Here is a 21,321-nt window from a genome sequence, read left to right as displayed (position 1 = left end):
ATTTGAGAGTGACTGTGAGTAGGGGTAGTAGGAGTTGAGGACGTGGATGTGGACTATTTGAGAGTGACTGAGTAGGGGTAGTAGGAGTTGAGGATGTTGCTGTAAGAATGCAGTGGCTCTGTCTCTAACATGCTGACACAAAAATGACATCACAAATCACAATTCCGATGAAGGGGCTGATTCATGGAGCTGTGGGTTGGTAGGTGGGGTGAGACAGGCACTGATATACGGTACAATGATCCATAGAAGTGGGACCGTCCTTACCCTGGGGGTTCCATCCCTTAACCACTAACCACACTACTGGAAATCGTAATAAACCATTTACAAGTAAATCCAATCAATTCCACTACTAAGTGTTTCCCACTAAGCTTCAGTGAGTGCAGGCCAGTGGAGATGGGACCCCAGTGCAGATAGGAGGAGGAGGAGGAGGAGGGGAGGATGAGTTGGACTCAGTCGACTACCAGTCATCCATCCTGGACTCCTACCTTGTACTTCTCAGTAAGTAAAGTGTTTGTGAGGAATCCCACCTCGTTCTTTTTATTCTCCCCAACAAACAGCGCAGCCACATGGGCCGGCAGCACGTTCTCCAGGAGCAGGCGGTTCAGGTTCTCCCTGGTCTCGATCTCATCCTGCTCCGTACGGTTCTTGTTCTTCAGAAGGAAGTCCTGGCGGAAGCATGACTCATTCTACGGGACAGAAGTGATGTGGTAATTTAGTAGTAAAAGGAAAGAGGTAGTGGAAGAGGGGGGTAGAGGAAGAGAGGGGTAGTGGAAGAGGGGGGTAGGAGAAGAGTGGGGTAGGAGAAGAGAGGGGTAGGAGAAGAGAGGGGTAGGAGAAGAGAGGGGTAGAGGAAGAGAGGGGTAGGGGAAGAGAGGGGACAAAACAATGAGATGAGAACAGAGGCCAACAAAGTAGAGGAACATGTCCTGACCTGTTGTGAGATGATGAGCATGGTGACCAGGAACAAGGTGATGTATATGCAGCTCATCACCTCAGGGTGTTTGACCAGCCCCAACGCTCTCAGGATGGTCCCAGAGTCCTCAGTTCTGGAACACAGAGCTCAGGGGTTAGAGGTAATCTAAAGTAAAGCTCTGTATAAACCAGGTAGGATATAGTACCAGGTGTTTGATGCACAGTACAGAACAGTGTTGGGGTCAATTCAGTAAGTGGATTGAAATTCAATGAATGAATTGAGACAACCTTCATAGAAAACAAATCAGAAATGACTTAATAATATATAAATGTTCCTGAATGACTTCTTGAATTGAAAACTGAATCTACCCCAGGCCTGGTACACAACACATGCTATAGTACCTGTTTTCATTGAGTTGGTTGTAAAGCATTTGTCCATAGCAGCTGAAGAGACCAGCCTTGGCGCTGAGGATGATGATGTAGTAGGCTGTGGAGGCCAGGATGAGGAAGACCACTTTGAGCTCAAAGCTCACCCTCAGGAACACTCCACAAGCTATGAGAGCCAGGATACAGCTGAACACAGAGTACTGAGAGAGAGATGGAGAGAGAGAGACCGAGAGAGAGAGAGAGAGAGAGAGAGAGAGAGAGAGAGAGAGATAATGGAGTGAGGAGACCATGGAAAGTGCCAGTTCTTCATTTCAATGTTTATTATTTGTAATTGATTATATTTATTTGAAATGGCTGAGTATATATTTGCAAACAACAATAAAAACACTGAAATGGAAAGTATAATTTCATAACTGTGTGTTGCAAGCGTGCCGTGCTCTATCAGCTGAGTACAGAAGACCTGTTAGTGAGGTATATTGTAGGCATCACTCACCGGCAGGTAGAACAGGCTGCCTGGATGCTGCTCACTGGAGTTGTCAGATCGAATCAGATCAGGGTTACCATTGATATCACACGGTGACTTTGTCTGGATGAAGCACTAGAGGGAACAAGAAGATTTGATTGACAGTCAACCGCTAAGTGGGTCTGACTGAAAACAAAAAGACTGTGAAGCATGTGTTATTGGCATGTCTGTTGATGACTTGATGTTCTTCTTACAATAAGAAGCTAATGCTCTTGTTGCTATTAAAGGTTTATGTAATTGCATGTACACGTGATGGCATTCTGTTGTCTGTTTAATCAGTGAGAGAGTGAGTTGTTGCGTTAACTTACCAGGTTGAAGACTGCTAGGATGATGATGACCGCAGTGGTGATAATGACCAGAGGGAGGCGCACACACGGCCTCTTGACCACTGCCTCAGACACAGCAGGCAGCCACTGGCAGGACGACAACTTCTCCGGAAACAACCGCTGAGTTGTGGGAGGAGCGAGGCATCCAGCCATGGGAGAGGAGGAGTGGATAGGAGGGGAAGAGATGAGTGTGTATATGGGGGGTGAAATGCATGGAAGAGACAATGTGCGACTTACTAACACAGCAGCACTGAATGTTCAGTCTATTTTCAGAAAGACAGGATAATACACTGAGTGTACAAGACATTAGGAACAACTGCTCTTTCCATGAAATAGACTGAACAAGTGAAAGCTATGATCCCTTATTGATGTCTTCTGTTAAATCCACTTTAAATTAGTGTAGATGAAGGGGAGGAGACCAGTTAAAGAATAATTTTTAAGCCTTGAGACATGGATTGTGTATGTGTCATTCCGAGGGTGAATGGTCAAGACAAAATATTTAAGTGCCTTTGAATGGGGTATGATAGTAGGAAGGTGTTCCTAATGTTTTGTACACTCGGTGTATCTCTGACTAGTGAATGTAAAAACTACACTGCCTGTCTCTCTGCACCATGGCATTGAGATGGTATGCACCAGCTGTCAATGGCCACATAACATCAACGTACAGCTTCACAGGAAAAGACCCAGGGATAGATGGAAGAACTTATGCATCCTAGCCAGAAAGCGTGTTTCCACTGTCACAGTAAGAAATACACACACACAGTACCCCACCCCCACACACAGTCAACTAAGCCTTGCCCTGTCCAGAAATAGGGCTTGTTGTGACCTAAGCCTAAAACTCCCACTGACCTGCAGGTGACCTGCGAAACAGATGCCCAGGGTCAACAGGAGGACACAGGCCAGGACTCCAAATGACATTCCCAACATTTTGGAACTGAGGGACAGGAAGGGAAAAGATCCAACACTGAATCCCAAAAGTTCAAATACTGGTTGTCATGCCATTATTGTTTCCATGGTTTAAGAGGAACAACGATTATTACTACTGTACCAGTCAATATCGGTTGAGAAATATGTTTCTTATAGCCACAAGGGAAAATCACTCACTCTTTTGTCACAAACATCTGAACCACAAAGATGCAGAAGAAGATGAAGGTGGCACAGCCGATGTAGTGCTTGAACATGGGCAGATCAATGGCTCGGTACTGGGGAGGAAAGAAGAAGTCATGTTTGAACCTCTCACAAATACTAAGAACACAGTTTTTACAGTATGTATAGTGCATTCGGAAAGTATTCAGACCCCTTGACTTTTCCCACTTTTTGTTACATTACAGCCTTATTCTAAAATTGATTTAAAAAAAATATTTCTTTATCAATCGGCACACAATACCCCATAATGACAAAGCAAAAACAGTTTTTTAGAATGTTTGCAAGTTTCTTAAAAACAAAATCAAAATATGGCATTTACATCAGTATTCAGACCCTTTACTCAGTACTTTGTTGAAGCACCTTTGGCAGCGATTACAGCCTTGAGTCTTCTTGGGTATGACGCTAAAAGCTTGGCACACCTGTATTGTGGGAGTTTCTCCCATTCTTCTCTGCAGATCCTCTCAAGCTCTGTCAGGTTGGATGGGGAGCGTCTCTGCACAGCTATTTTCAGGTCTCTCCAGAGATGTTTTATCGGGTTCAAGTCCATGCTCTGGCTGGGCCACTCAAGGACATTCAGACACTTGTCCCGAAGCCACTCCTACATTGCTTTGGCTGTGTAATTAGGGTTGTTCAGTCTCACAGTCCCTGCAGCTGAAAAACATCCATACAACATGATGCTGCCACCACCATGCTTCACAGTAGGGATGGTGCCAGGTTTCCTCCAGGCGTGACGCTTGGCATTCAGGTCAAAGAGTTCAATCTTGGTTTCATCAGACCAGAGAATCTTGTTTCTCATGGTCTGTGAGTCCTTTAGGCAAACTCCAAGCGAGCTGTCATGTGCCTTTTATAGAGGAGTGGCTTCCGTCTAGCCACTCTACCATAAAGGCCTATTTGGTAGAGTGCTGCAGAGATGGTTGTCCTTGTGGAAGGTTCTCCCATCTCCACAGAGGAACTCTGGAGCTCTGTCAGAGGGACCAAGGCCCTTCTCCCCCGATTGCTCAGTTTGGCCGGGTGGCCAGCTCTAGGAAGAGTCTTGGTAGTTACGAACTTCTTCCATTTAAGAATGATAGAGGCCACTGTGTTCTTGGGGACCCTCAATGCTGCAGAATGTTTTGATACCCTTCCCCAGATCTGTGCCTCTACACAATCCTGTCTCGGAGCTCCTAGGACAATTCCTTTAACCTCATGGCTTGGTTTTTGCTCTGACATGCACTGTCAACTGTGGGATCAATTAAATTTACCACAGATGGATTCCAATCATTTGCAGAAACATCTCAAGGATGATCAAATGAAACAGAATGCACCTGAGCTCAATTTTAAGTCTCATAGAAAATGGTCTGAATACTTATGTAAAAAAGGTATCTTTTAATTTTTAATACATTTGCAGAAATTTCTAAAAACCTGTTTTTGCTTTGTCATTATGGAGTATTGTTTGTAGATTGATGAGGGGGAATTTTTTTTTAATCAATTTTAAAATAAGGCTGTAACGTAACAAAATGTGGAAACAAGGAAAGGGGTCTGAATACTTTTCGAAAGCACTAAGAGAAGGTGTGGTCTGTGTAGGCTAATCAGAGATATCAAGAGATTGAGCCAAAGAAATAGATTCCGATATAACATTTAGCATGTTGTAAGGGTTAGGAACTAAAATGTCATGTATGAATGTTTTTCTTTATACTGTATCTTACATAAAGGCTCTTGACATTGCCATTGTACATGTTGTATATTAGGACAGTAAGGCTCCTTTCCAGTGTATGAAGACCATAGAGTCTGTCAATTGATAGTTACATGTAGTCATTCCAGAGACAACTGATATGTCTTTATATTGTATCTATAAGGTTCTAGAGATTTTCATTGTGGAGATGTACCTACTACAGTGTATACTAGGACAGCAATGCTCCTCTCAACGGTGTCTAGACAGCTCTGAGACAAACACTCACCTGTTTCTCCAGCTCTTTCTTAGGGAACCACACAGCCAGACTGCTAATCTCCTCAGACTTCACCCACTGCCTGGAGGTCACATGGGGAGAGAGTGTGAGGAAGAGTGTGTGAAAGAGTGGATGGGTGTGTTTGAGTGAGTGCAAGCTCTCTATTTTTACAACTCAATATGAGTTGAAAATGAAAATACATTTTCAGATAGCTTTGACTCATCTTTGTCAATATTATTCACAATTGGCTAAATAAGACTTTTCTCAAGGGATATGTTGGTGGCTAGGAAGATTAGATAACATTAGACCCTTAATTCTGAGTTTAGGCTTAAACTTGTGGTCCCACCTAGTGACTATTCTCTGAATGTCTTGACTATTTAGTGACTATAGAGACTCACTTGCTGCTGAGCTCATCGATGGTGGTGGTCATCTCATTGTGCAGCTCCTCATCAAACTTGCTCTTCTGGGACTTGTTCCTGTAAAACACTCAGACAATAAGGAAGAGGTAGACTAGCAGACACACAGAGACCGACATTTTACATAGACCGACCGACACGCAGGCAGACCGACCGACACGCAGGCAGACCGACACGCAGGCAGACCGACACGCAGGCAGACCGACCGACACGCAGGCAGGCAGGCAGACCGACCGACCGACCGACACGCAGGCAGACCGACCGACACGCAGGCAGACCGACCGACACGCAGGCAGACCGACACGCAGGCAGACCGACACGCAGGCAGACCGACCGACACGCAGGCAGGCAGGCAGGCAGACCGACCGACCGACACGCAGGCAGACCGACCGACACGCAGGCAGACCGACCGACACGCAGGCAGACCGACCGACACGCAGGCAGACCGACCGACACGCAGGCAGACCGACCGACACGCAGACCGACCGACACTCAGACCGACCGACACTCAGACAGACCGACCGACCGACACTCAGACAGACCGACCGACCGACACTCAGACAGACCGACCGACCGACACTCAGACAGACCGACCGACCGACACTCAGACAGACCGACCGACCGACACTCAGACAGACCGACCGACACGCAGACCAACATACCGACCGACACGCAGACTGACACACTGACACACAGACCGACACGCAGACACACAGACCGACACGCAGACAGACTGACCGACACGCAGACAGACTGACCGACACGCAGACAGACTGACCGACACGCAGACAGACTGACCGACACGCAGACAGACTGACCGACACGCAGACAGACTGACCGACACGCAGACAGACTGACCGACACGCAGACAGACCGACCGACACGCAGACAGACTGACCGACACGCAGACCGACCGATCGACACGCAGACCGACCGACACGCAGACCCACCGACAGACCGACAAGCAGACCGACCGACAAGCAGACCGGCCGACAAGCAGACCGGCCGACAAGCAGACCGGCCGACAAGCAGACCGGCCGACAAGCAGACCGGCCGACAAGCAGACCGGCCGACAAGCAGACCGAGCGACCGACCGACACGCAGACAGACATACCGACCGACACACAGACCAACACGCAGACCGACCGACACACAGACCAACATGCAGACCGACCGACCGGCACTCAGACCGACCGGCACTCAGACAGACCAACTGACCGACACGCAGACAGACCGACTGCCCGACACGCAGACAGACCGACTAACCGACACGCAGACAGACCGACTAACCGACACGCAGGCAGACCGACAGAAAAGCAGACCGACAGCCAGACAGACCGACACGCACGTAGACAGACCGACCGACACGCAGACAGACCGACTGACCGACACGCAGACCGACACGCAAACAGACAGATCGACAGACTGACACAGACAGACCGACCGACACGTAGACAGACCGACCGACACGCAGGCAGACCGACCGACACGCAGGCAGACCGACCGACACGCAGGCAGGCAGGCAGACCGACCGACACGCAGGCAGACCGACCGACCGACACGCAGGCAGACCGACCGACACGCAGGCAGACCGACCGACACGCAGGCAGACCGACCGACACGCAGGCAGACCGACCGACACGCAGGCAGACCGACCGACACGCAGGCAGACCGACCGACACTCAGACAGACCGACCGACCGACACTCAGACAGACCGACCGACCGACACTCAGACAGACCGACCGACCGACACTCAGACAGACCGACCGACACTCAGACAGACCGACCGACCGACACTCAGACAGACCGACCGACCGACACTCAGACCGACCGACCGACCGACACTCAGACAGACCGACCGACCGACACTCAGACAGACCGACCGACCGACACTCAGACAGACCGACCGACACGCAGACCGACATACCGACCGACACGCAGACTGACATACTGACACACAGACCGACACGCAGACAGACTGACCGACACGCAGACAGACTGACCGACACGCAGACAGACTGACCGACACGCAGACAGACTGACCGACACGCAGACAGACTGACCGACACGCAGACCGACCGATCGACACGCAGACCGACCGACACGCAGACCCACCGACAGACCGACAAGCAGACCGACCGACAAGCAGACCGGCCGACAAGCAGACCGGCCGACAAGCAGACCGGCCGACAAGCAGACCGGCCGACAAGCAGACCGGCCGACAAGCAGACCGGCCGACAAGCAGACCGGCCGACAAGCAGACCGGCCGACAAGCAGACCGGCCGACAAGCAGACCGAGCGACCGACCGACACGCAGACAGACATACCGACCGACACACAGACCAACACGCAGACCGACCGACACACAGACCAACATGCAGACCGACCGACCGGCACTCAGACCGACCGGCACTCAGACAGACCAACTGACCGACACGCAGACAGACCGACTGCCCGACACGCAGACAGACCGACTAACCGACACGCAGGCAGACCGACAGAAAAGCAGACCGACAGCCAGACAGACCGACCGACACGCACGTAGACAGACCGACCGACACGCAGACAGACCGACTGACCGACACGCAGACCGACACGCAAACAGACAGATCGACAGACTGACACAGACAGACCGACCGACACGTAGACAGACCGACCGACACGTAGACAGACCGACCGACACGTAGACAGACCGGCCGACACGCAGACAGACCGGCCGACACGCAGACAGACCGGCCGACACGCAGACAGACCGACCGGCCGACACGCAGACAGACCGACCGGCCGACACGCAGACAGACCGACCGGCCGACACGCAGACAGACCGACCGGCCGACACGCAGACAGACCGACCGGCCGACACGCAGACAGACCGACCGGCCGACACGCAGACAGACCGACACGCAGACAGACCGACCGACCGACACGCAGACAGACCGACCGACCGACACTCAGACCGACCGACACGCAGACCGACCGACCGGCCAACATGCAGACCGACCGACACGCAGACCGACCGACACGCAGACCGCCTGACACGCAGACCGACCGACACGCAGACCGACCGACACGCAGACCGACCGACACGCAGACCGACCGACACGCAGACCGACCGACACGCAGACCGACCGACACTCAGACCGACCGACACTCAGACCTACCGACACTCAGACCTACCGACACTCAGACCTACCGACACTCAGACCGACACACAGACAGACACACCGACCGACACGCAGACCGACATACCGACACGCAGGCAGACCGACCGACACGCAGGCAGACCGACACGCAGGCAGACCGACACGCAGGCAGACCGACCGACACGCAGGCAGGCAGGCAGGCAGACCGACCGACCGACCGACACGCAGGCAGACCGACCGACACGCAGGCAGACCGACCGACACGCAGGCAGACCGACCGACACGCAGGCAGACCGACCGACACGCAGGCAGACCGACCGACACGCAGACCGACCGACACGCAGACCGACCGACACTCAGACAGACCGACCGACCGACACTCAGACAGACCGACCGACCGACACTCAGACAGACCGACCGACCGACACTCAGACAGACCGACCGACCGACACTCAGACAGACCGACCGACCGACACTCAGACAGACCGACCGACACGCAGACCAACATACCGACCGACACGCAGACTGACACACTGACACACAGACCGACACGCAGACACACAGACCGACACGCAGACAGACTGACCGACACGCAGACAGACTGACCGACACGCAGACAGACTGACCGACACGCAGACAGACTGACCGACACGCAGACAGACTGACCGACACGCAGACAGACTGACCGACACGCAGACAGACTGACCGACACGCAGACAGACCGACCGACACGCAGACAGACTGACCGACACGCAGACCGACCGATCGACACGCAGACCGACCGACACGCAGACCCACCGACAGACCGACAAGCAGACCGACCGACAAGCAGACCGGCCGACAAGCAGACCGGCCGACAAGCAGACCGGCCGACAAGCAGACCGGCCGACAAGCAGACCGGCCGACAAGCAGACCGGCCGACAAGCAGACCGAGCGACCGACCGACACGCAGACAGACATACCGACCGACACACAGACCAACACGCAGACCGACCGACACACAGACCAACATGCAGACCGACCGACCGGCACTCAGACCGACCGGCACTCAGACAGACCAACTGACCGACACGCAGACAGACCGACTGCCCGACACGCAGACAGACCGACTAACCGACACGCAGACAGACCGACTAACCGACACGCAGGCAGACCGACAGAAAAGCAGACCGACAGCCAGACAGACCGACACGCACGTAGACAGACCGACCGACACGCAGACAGACCGACTGACCGACACGCAGACCGACACGCAAACAGACAGATCGACAGACTGACACAGACAGACCGACCGACACGTAGACAGACCGACCGACACGCAGGCAGACCGACCGACACGCAGGCAGACCGACCGACACGCAGGCAGGCAGGCAGACCGACCGACACGCAGGCAGACCGACCGACCGACACGCAGGCAGACCGACCGACACGCAGGCAGACCGACCGACACGCAGGCAGACCGACCGACACGCAGGCAGACCGACCGACACGCAGGCAGACCGACCGACACGCAGGCAGACCGACCGACACTCAGACAGACCGACCGACCGACACTCAGACAGACCGACCGACCGACACTCAGACAGACCGACCGACCGACACTCAGACAGACCGACCGACCGACACTCAGACAGACCGACCGACACTCAGACAGACCGACCGACCGACACTCAGACAGACCGACCGACCGACACTCAGACCGACCGACCGACCGACACTCAGACAGACCGACCGACCGACACTCAGACAGACCGACCGACCGACACTCAGACAGACCGACCGACACGCAGACCGACATACCGACCGACACGCAGACTGACATACTGACACACAGACCGACACGCAGACAGACTGACCGACACGCAGACAGACTGACCGACACGCAGACAGACTGACCGACACGCAGACAGACTGACCGACACGCAGACAGACTGACCGACACGCAGACCGACCGATCGACACGCAGACCGACCGACACGCAGACCCACCGACAGACCGACAAGCAGACCGACCGACAAGCAGACCGGCCGACAAGCAGACCGGCCGACAAGCAGACCGGCCGACAAGCAGACCGGCCGACAAGCAGACCGGCCGACAAGCAGACCGGCCGACAAGCAGACCGGCCGACAAGCAGACCGGCCGACAAGCAGACCGGCCGACAAGCAGACCGAGCGACCGACCGACACGCAGACAGACATACCGACCGACACACAGACCAACACGCAGACCGACCGACACACAGACCAACATGCAGACCGACCGACCGGCACTCAGACCGACCGGCACTCAGACAGACCAACTGACCGACACGCAGACAGACCGACTGCCCGACACGCAGACAGACCGACTAACCGACACGCAGGCAGACCGACAGAAAAGCAGACCGACAGCCAGACAGACCGACCGACACGCACGTAGACAGACCGACCGACACGCAGACAGACCGACTGACCGACACGCAGACCGACACGCAAACAGACAGATCGACAGACTGACACAGACAGACCGACCGACACGTAGACAGACCGACCGACACGTAGACAGACCGACCGACACGTAGACAGACCGGCCGACACGCAGACAGACCGGCCGACACGCAGACAGACCGGCCGACACGCAGACAGACCGACCGGCCGACACGCAGACAGACCGACCGGCCGACACGCAGACAGACCGACCGGCCGACACGCAGACAGACCGACCGGCCGACACGCAGACAGACCGACCGGCCGACACGCAGACAGACCGACCGGCCGACACGCAGACAGACCGACACGCAGACAGACCGACCGACCGACACGCAGACAGACCGACCGACCGACACTCAGACCGACCGACACGCAGACCGACCGACCGGCCAACATGCAGACCGACCGACACGCAGACCGACCGACCGACACGCAGACCGACCGGCCAACACGCAGACCGACCGACACGCAGACCGACCGACACGCAGACCGCCTGACACGCAGACCGACCGACACGCAGACCGACCGACACGCAGACCGACCGACACGCAGACCGACCGACACGCAGACCGACCGACACGCAGACCGACCGACACTCAGACCGACCGACACTCAGACCTACCGACACTCAGACCTACCGACACTCAGACCTACCGACACTCAGACCGACACACAGACAGACACACCGACCGACACGCAGACCGACATACCGACACGCAGACAGACAGACCGACACGCAGACAGACTGACCGACACGCAGACAGACTGACCGACACGCAGACAGACTGACCGACCGACACGCAGACCAACATACCGACACGCAGACAGACTGACCGACACGCAGACAGACTGACCGAAACGCAGACCCACCGACAGACCGACAAGCAGACCGGCTGACAAGCAGACCGGCCGACAAGCAGACCGGCCGACAAGCAGACCGGCCGACAAGCAGACCGGCCGACAAGCAGACCGGCCGACAAGCAGACCGGCCGACAAGCAGACCGGCCGACAAGCAGACCGAGCGACCGACCGACACGCAGACCGACCGACACGCAGACAGACATACCGACCGACACACAGACCAACACGCAGACCGACCGACACACAGACCAACATGCAGATCGACCGACCGGCACTCAGACAGACCAACTGACCGACACACAGACAGACCGACTGACCGAGACGCAGACAGACCGACTGACCAACACGCAGACAGACCGACTGACCGACACGCAGACAGACCGACACGCAGACAGACCGACTAACCGACACGCAGGCAGACCGACAGAAAAGCAGACCGACAGCTAGACACACAGACAGACCGACTGACTCGCACGTAGACAGACCGACCGACACGCAGACAGACCGACACGTAGACAGACCGACCGACACGTAGACAGACCGACCGGCCGACACGCAGACCGACCGACACGCAGACCGACCGACACTCAGACCGACCGACACTCAGACCGACCGACACTCAGACCGACCGACACTCAGACCGACCGACACTCAGACCGACCGACACTCAGACCGACCGACACTCAGACCGACCGACACTCAGACCGACCGACACTCAGACCGACCGACACTCAGACCGACCGACACTCAGACCGACCGACACTCAGACCGACCGACACTCAGACCGGCCGACACTCAGACCGGCCGACACTCAGACCGGCCGACACGCAGACCGACCGACACGCAGACCGGCCGACACTCAGACCGGCCGACACTCAGACCGGCCGACACTCAGACCGGCCGACACTCAGACCGGCCGACACTCAGACCGGCCGACACTCAGACCGGCCGACACTCAGACCGGCCGACACGCAGACCGACCGACCGGCCAACACGCAGACCGACCGACACTCAGACCGACAGACAGACAGACCGACCGACACGCAGACCAACATACCGACACGCAGACAGACAGACCGACCGACACGCAGACAGACCGACCGACACGCAGACAGACCGACCGACACGCAGACAGACCGACCGACACGCAGACAGACCGACCGACACGCAGACAGACCGACCGACACGCAGACAGACCGACCGACACGCAGACAGACCGACCGACACGCAGACAGACCGACCGACACGCAGACAGACCGACCGACATGCAGACAGACCGACCGACACGCAGACAGACCGACCGACACGCAGACAGACCGACCGACACGCAGACAGACCGACCGACAAGCAGACCGAGCGACCGACCGACACGCAGACAGACCGACAAGCAGACCGAGCGACCGACCGACACGCAGACCGACCGACACGCAGACAGACACACCGACCGACAAGCAGACAGACCGACCGACCGACACGCAGACCGACAGACCGACACGCAGACCGACAGACCGACACGCAGACAGACTGACCGACACGCAGACAGACTGACCGACACGCAGACAGACTGACCGACACGCAGACAGACTGACCGACACGCAGACAGACTGACCGACACGCAGACAGACCGACCGACACGCAGACAGACCGACCGACACGCAGACAGACCGACCGACACGCAGACAGACCGACCGACACGCAGACAGACCGACCGACACGCAGACAGACCGACCGACACGCAGACAGACCGACCGACACGCAGACAGACCGACCGACACGCAGACAGACCGACCGACACGCAGACAGACCGACCGACACGCAGACAGACCGACCGACAAGCAGACCGAGCGACCGACCGACACGCAGACAGACCGACAAGCAGACCGAGCGACCGACCAACACGCAGACCGACCGACACGCAGACAGACACACCGACCGACAAGCAGACCGACCGACACACAGACCGACACGCAAACAGACAGATCGACAGACTGACACAGACAGACCGACCGACACGTAGACAGACCGACCGACACGTAGACAGACCGACCGACACGTAGACAGACCGACCGACACGCAGACAGACCGGCCGACACGCAGACAGACCGGCCGACACGCAGACAGACCGGCCGACACGCAGACAGACCGGCCGACACGCAGACAGACCGACCGGCCGACACGCAGACAGACCGACCGGCCGACACGCAGACAGACCGACCGGCCGACACGCAGACAGACCGACCGGCCGACACGCAGACAGACCGACACGCAGACACCGACCGACCGACACGCAGACAGACCGACCGACCGACACTCAGACCGACCGACACGCAGACCGACCGACCGGCCAACATGCAGACCGACCGACACGCAGACCGACCGACCGACACGCAGACCGACCGGCCAACACGCAGACCGACCGACACGCAGACCGACCGACACGCAGACCGCCTGACACGCAGACCGACCGACACGCAGACCGACCGACACGCAGACCGACCGACACGCAGACCGACCGACACGCAGACCGACCGACACTCAGACCGACCGACACTCAGACCTACCGACACTCAGACCTACCGACACTCAGACCTACCGACACTCAGACCTACCGACACTCAGACCTACCGACACTCAGACCGACACACAGACAGACACACCGACAGACACGCAGACCGACATACCGACACGCAGACAGACAGACCGACACGCAGACAGACTGACCGACACGCAGACAGACTGACCGACACGCAGACAGACTGACCGACCGACACGCAGACCAACATACCGACACGCAGACAGACTGACCGACACGCAGACAGACTGACCGAAACGCAGACCCACCGACAGACCGACAAGCAGACCGGCTGACAAGCAGACCGGCCGACAAGCAGACCGGCCGACAAGCAGACCGGCCGACAAGCAGACCGGCCGACAAGCAGACCGGCCGACAAGCAGACCGGCCGACAAGCAGACCGGCCGACAAGCAGACCGAGCGACCGACCGACACGCAGACCGACCGACACGCAGACAGACATACCGACCGACACACAGACCAACACGCAGACCGACCGACACACAGACCAACATGCAGATCGACCGACCGGCACTCAGACAGACCAACTGACCGACACACAGACAGACCGACTGACCGAGACGCAGACAGACCGACTGACCAACACGCAGACAGACCGACTGACCGACACGCAGACAGACCAACACGCAGACAGACCGACTAACCGACACGCAGGCAGACCGACAGAAAAGCAGACCGACAGCTAGACACACAGACAGACCGACTGACTCGCACGTAGACAGACCGACCGACACGCAGACAGACCGACACGTAGACAGACCGACCGACACGTAGACAGACCGACCGGCCGACACGCAGACCGACCGGCCGACACGCAGACCGACCGACCGACACGCAGACCGACCGACACTCAGACCGACCGACACTCAGACCGACCGACACTCAGACCGACCGACACTCAGACCGACCGACACTCAGACCGACCGACACTCAGACCGACCGACACTCAGACCGACCGACACTCAGACCGACCGACACTCAGACCGACCGACACTCAGACCGACCGACACTCAGACCGACCGACACTCAGACCGACCGACACTCAGACCGACCGACACTCAGACCGACCGACACTCAGACCGACCGACACTCAGACCGACCGACACTCAGACCGACCGACACTCAGACCGGCCGACACGCAGACCGGCCGACACTCAGACCGGCCGACACTCAGACCGGCCGACACTCAGACCGGCCGACACTCAGACCGGCCGACACTCAGACCGGCCGACACTCAGACCGGCCGACACTCAGACCGGCCGACACGCAGACCGACCGACCGGCCAACACGCAGACCGACCGACACTCAGACCGACAGACAGACAGACCGACCGACACGCAGACCAACATACCGACACGCAGACAGACAGACCGACCGACACGCAGACAGACCGACCGACACGCAGACAGACCGACCGACACGCAGACAGACCGACCGACACGCAGACAGACCGACCGACACGCAGACAGACCGACCGACACGCAGACAGACCGACCGACACGCAGACAGACCGACCGACACGCAGACAGACCGACCGACACGCAGACAGACCGACCGACACGCAGACAGACCGACCGACACGCAGACAGACCGACCGACACGCAGACAGACCGACCGACACGCAGACAGACCGACCGACAAGCAGACCGAGCGACCGACCGACACGCAGACAGACCGACAAGCAGACCGAGCGACCGACCGACACGCAGACCGACCGACACGCAGACAGACACACCGACCGACAAGCAGACAGACCGACCGACCGACACGCAGACCGACAGACCGACACGCAGACCGACAGACCGACACGCAGACCGACAGACCGACACGCAGACAGACTGACCGACACGCAGACAGACTGACCGACACGCAGACAGACTGACCGACACGCAGACAGACCGACCGACACGCAGACAGACTGACCGACACGCAGACAGACCGACCGACACGCAGACAGACCGACCGACACGCAGACAGACCGACCGACACGCAGACAGACCGACCGACACGCAGACAGACCGACCGACACGCAGACAGACCGACCGACACGCAGACAGACCGACCGACACGCAGACAGACCGACCGACACGCAGACAGACCGACCGACACGCAGACAGACCGACCGACACGCAGACAGACCGACCGACACGCAGACAGACCGACCGACAAGCAGACCGAGCGACCGACCGACACGCAGACAGACCGACAAGCAGACCGAGCGACCGACCAACACGCAGACCGACCGACACGCAGACAGACACACCGACCGACAAGCAGACCGACCGACACACAGACCAACACGCAGACCGACTGACACACAGACCAACACGCAGACCGACCGACCGACACGCAACCCAACCGACAGACACGCCGACTGACCGACACGCAGACCGACCAACACGCAGACCGACATGCAGACAGACCGACCCGACACACAGACCGACCGACCGACAGACACGCAGACAGACTGACCACCACACAGACAGACCGACCGCCACGCAGACAGACACCATAGACAGGCACGACAGACCGGCTGACACGCAGACAGACAGACAGACAGACAGACAGACAGACTGACACTCAGACCAACACGCAGACCGACCGACCGACAGACACGCAGACAGACTGACCACCACACAGACAGACAGACCGACCGCCACGCAGACAGACACCCATACAGACAGGCACGACAGACCGGCTGACACGCAGACAGACAGACAGACCGCCACGCTGACAGACAGACCTACCGCCACGCAGACAGACAGACCGGCTGACACCCATACAGACAGGCACGACAGACCGGCTGACACCCATACAGACAGGCACGACAGACCGGCTGACACGCAGACAGACAGACAGACAGACAGACAGACAGACAGACAGACAGACACGCAGACAAACAGATGGATGGATGCTGGTAAACCAGCCAAGATCATGCAGGTTATTCAGTCCCAGTGTGCTGTGCAGGGAGGCAACTGGTTTAGGCCATTCTCAGCATTAGTGGAAACAGAGAGAAGGGGGGTGGGTGTGTGTCATTCATTCTATAATGTGTGTGTGTGCAGGATGTTGTGTGTTAGTTGAACTCTGGTGACTGAACAGGAGTCTCCCAGCAGTACCCCTGCTCTGTGCCCCCTGCCCCACCAGGAAGGAAACACACACACAGACACACAAAGACAGACACACACACAGACAGACAGGCACACACACACACACGGTATTTATAACAGCACATAACTTCAGTAGGAAAACAAAAAGCACTTTAAACACTTAGTAGAGAGTGGTTACTATGCCCTGCTTTCTTTGTAAAGGCGTGGGAATCCCTGTGATGCCCTGTTATACAGAAGAGGGAGGCAGCTCTAGGCAGTATGGGGGGGGGGGGGGTAGGGAGGAGTGTTAACCCAGAAAGAATGGTTGGAGGTTAATGGTGCTGGTGAAACATCAAGATTCTCCTCCTCCACTCAGAAGGGAGAACTTGCGTTGTGAGCCAGGCTGGCACCACTCACTTATAGGTGCTGAGCGGAGGGGCGGGCGAGGAGAAGGGCTCCTCTACAGACTCATCAAAGCTGTCAGGGACCAACAGTGAGAGATAGACACATTCAACATGGTGACATCGTTGTCGCTGTATGGGACTATTGTGTGTTGTATGTGAGGATTCATGTGTGCTAAAACAACAAATGTCTGTCTCCGTAGAATGGATCAAATATTAATAAATCTTGTATTGTAACTGAATAAAGAAACTATTTTGTTTTTATTAAACATGACATGAAGAGGGACTGTTCCTGACCAAATGAAAGAACGTAGGAAGGGCCACCGACCACATCGGAAGCAACACAGCCGGTTCCTGTTAAGTGTCCATTCACAGTATCGGTGTCCACTAGAACCACAGCTGAGGCAAAAGGTCTTACGGGGCAATTTTCTTTTTTCCCTGCCCTGTCTACTGCACTCACATGTGGTTCAGCTTTTGTCATTAATGGGGGAAAAGAGACAACTTCTAAGCCCTTTGCGACCAAACTTGATGACCTTATAAAAAGTAAATGTGTTTGTGTTTTTATATACAATACGTGTAACATTAAGTGGACTTACAAATCGCTCAACATTTACTGTACAGTCACTGATCTGTTGTTTGCATTTGGTAATTCAAAAAAAGAACTGGCTTCCTAAATACACCTCCACAACCATAAACACCCACTGTATCAACAGACTGATGCATAGCAGGAGTACCACTCCAGTAAGGGGAGTCTGACGTCACCACTCTGACATGATGCCAGTTCAGAGCTCTTGTTAACATATAAACAAATGAACTCATCCTCTCTGTGTTCTCAGACTTGGCCTTCCTTACCTCTCAGTGATCTTCGAGTGAGCTGTACGCAGAGGGATGTCCTAGAATTTTTTTTAAAACAACTGTTGTTATACACATCGTGCGTAAAACAGCAAGAAGTAAAGCAGCATGTAAATATGCCATCAACAGTCACCACAGTCTTCCACAGGAAATACTGATGCTTGTGGCAATACATTTCAACCTGTTATGCTTGATTTGATGTGTAAAGTGGACTATTTCTGTTAGAGGAAGTATGTCTGGTAATCTTTTCATAAGTTATAATGCAGTGGCCCCCCAGCCGTCACTCACCTTGCAGCGTGATTTTCCATTGACCATGGTGTCTGTGGTGTATCCCTCTCTGCTCTGTAGGTGGGCGAAGGGTTTGACGGCGCCCCAGGACTCCAGGTAACGGGTCATTCTCACTGACGCCCGCATCTTCAGCCCGTCATTCACACGCGGCTTGGGCATGCTGCGGCTGTTCAGAGCCTGGTCCTTAGACTGATGACACACACACATGTTAACGAGGAGTGCAGTCTCACATATACAGATAAGGCCCTTGTCAGGGATTCTGGAGGTAATACATTAAATGAGGTAGCTCACCCGAGGATCGATGACAAGGTATGTCTGTATGTTGAGCTCTTTCAGGTAGGCATCTCTTAGCCCACCGTTCCCCTCCTCTACCTCATAGGCCTTGTTCAGGTGCTTCAGGGTGGCCTCAGTGATGTGGACACGCCTGATCAAGACAAAGATGGGGGTTACTATTAGTAAAATGGACTTACTAGGACTAGGTTACCACTAGTAACTTAATAATGAATGCCACCATTAGGATTAAAGATTTACCATACATGGTTAACTCAACTACTAACATACCCAGGTAAGCCTCCAGACTCCATATAATTGGCCAGGGTGACGTCATGTGACCAAACGTCAAACTGCCACTTGCGGAGGCCAATCACACCGCAGAGCACGTTGCCGGAGTGCACGCCCACTCTCATGTTGATGTCCACACCTGTGGCCTCGCGCACTCGTCTGAGGGGCGGGATCAGAATATGTCAGATGTGTGTGTGTGTATGCGCTTTGGTTTCCCAGGGATTCCTTCTTATTGCTTTGACATCAGAGCCAGCTGAACAAATCAACTATTTCCTTGTAGTCATAACATGCGCACACATGCATACTGACGCCACACATACTCACCACATGCGCTGCTGCTACGGTCTATTATCTATACTGTTGCCTTGTCACTTTACCCCTCCCTATATGTACAGCGCATAACTACCTCGATTACATCGTACCCCTGCATATCGCCTCAGTACTGGTACTTCCTGTATATAGCCATGTTATTTTTATTCGCTATTGTTATGGACTGTGTATTTATTCCTTGTGTCACTATTTCTATTTTGTATTTCATTTATCTTTAACTCTGCATTGTTGTAAAAGGACCCTTAAGTAAGCATTTCACTGTTAGTCTACACCTGTTGTTTACGAAGCGTGTAACAAATGAAATGTGATTTGATTGTCCAACAGGGCAGAGAGGAGCCATGATAAAGCCTTCCTTTGACAGACCCTCCAATCCTCCACAACACCTGATTATAGAACTAACTCACTCTCATAACCATCATTGACCCAGACAACTCATATCAACACCTACTACTTAAGCCAGAAAGTCCCCCTTGCGTTATACAATAACACTACCCTCCCTACCTGACTTTAACACATCTGATTTACTATACGCTATTTATCTCACAATCTAATGAGAATACATGTTGCTAAAGTCCTGGAACTAACCAGAAGGATCACATGTTTTAGTAATTGTTTTCCCCCCAGAAGGCCTTGGGGCTCCTCTGAACTCACTTTATGGCCTCACACATGTCCAGACCCATCTTCACACAGTTCTTGGCATGCATGGGCAGGGAGACAGGCAGGCCAGACACACAGTAGTAGCAGTCTCCCAAAATCTTGATTCTCATGCACTCGTTCTCCTGAAGAATAAAATAGAAAAATACCACAGACCATGAAGACCATCCAAGAAGCAGACATGTCAACTGGATTTAGCATTAACACAAACAAGGTATCAGAAGTTCTCCTGAAGAACCAAACACACAACACATCCATACGTGTCCAGCCCAAGAACTACATGTACTTGTTTTTAACTATCTAAGATTATTTGTATCATGAAATGCACTCTATAAAATAAATATATTATTAGAATTATTATTATTATGATGAAGCAAGCACTGATTAATGCCACATAACAAGTGGATTATGCATTACTACACTGTTATGTTATCATAATAAATGTAA

The 21,321-nt window shown here is 55.0% G+C and overlaps 1 protein-coding gene across 7 annotated transcripts in view; it reads right to left on the bottom strand.

Moving 5' to 3' along the window:
- LOC129854461 (adenylate cyclase type 2-like) overlaps positions 1 to 21,321 on the bottom strand; it is a 97,693-nt gene that overhangs the window by 7,366 nt on the left and 69,006 nt on the right. For 3 of the 7 annotated variants that reach the window (XM_055921522.1, XM_055921526.1, XM_055921523.1), the window contains 15 exons: positions 20,872 to 20,999; positions 19,891 to 20,049; positions 19,621 to 19,753; positions 19,330 to 19,518; positions 19,042 to 19,082; positions 18,206 to 18,265; positions 5,618 to 5,695; positions 5,232 to 5,301; positions 3,253 to 3,350; positions 2,998 to 3,082; positions 2,131 to 2,268; positions 1,793 to 1,897; positions 1,315 to 1,499; positions 932 to 1,046; positions 486 to 686 (listed from right to left, as the gene is read on the bottom strand). In XM_055921522.1, the coding sequence (XP_055777497.1) occupies positions 486 to 686; positions 932 to 1,046; positions 1,315 to 1,499; positions 1,793 to 1,897; positions 2,131 to 2,268; positions 2,998 to 3,082; positions 3,253 to 3,350; positions 5,232 to 5,301; positions 5,618 to 5,695; positions 18,206 to 18,265; positions 19,042 to 19,082; positions 19,330 to 19,518; positions 19,621 to 19,753; positions 19,891 to 20,049; positions 20,872 to 20,999 (1,785 nt within the window). The remainder of the gene's footprint in view (positions 1 to 485; positions 687 to 931; positions 1,047 to 1,314; positions 1,500 to 1,792; positions 1,898 to 2,130; positions 2,269 to 2,997; positions 3,083 to 3,252; positions 3,351 to 5,231; positions 5,302 to 5,617; positions 5,696 to 18,205; positions 18,266 to 19,041; positions 19,083 to 19,329; positions 19,519 to 19,620; positions 19,754 to 19,890; positions 20,050 to 20,871; positions 21,000 to 21,321) is intronic. The other 4 variants (XM_055921524.1, XM_055921527.1, XM_055921525.1 and 1 more) reach the window with 3 other exon arrangements.

The sequence above is a fragment of the Salvelinus fontinalis genome, chromosome 4 (genome assembly GCF_029448725.1).
Source record: "Salvelinus fontinalis isolate EN_2023a chromosome 4, ASM2944872v1, whole genome shotgun sequence".
NCBI lineage: Eukaryota > Metazoa > Chordata > Actinopteri > Salmoniformes > Salmonidae > Salvelinus > Salvelinus fontinalis.
This window is presented reverse-complemented; position numbering and strand designations above follow the sequence as displayed.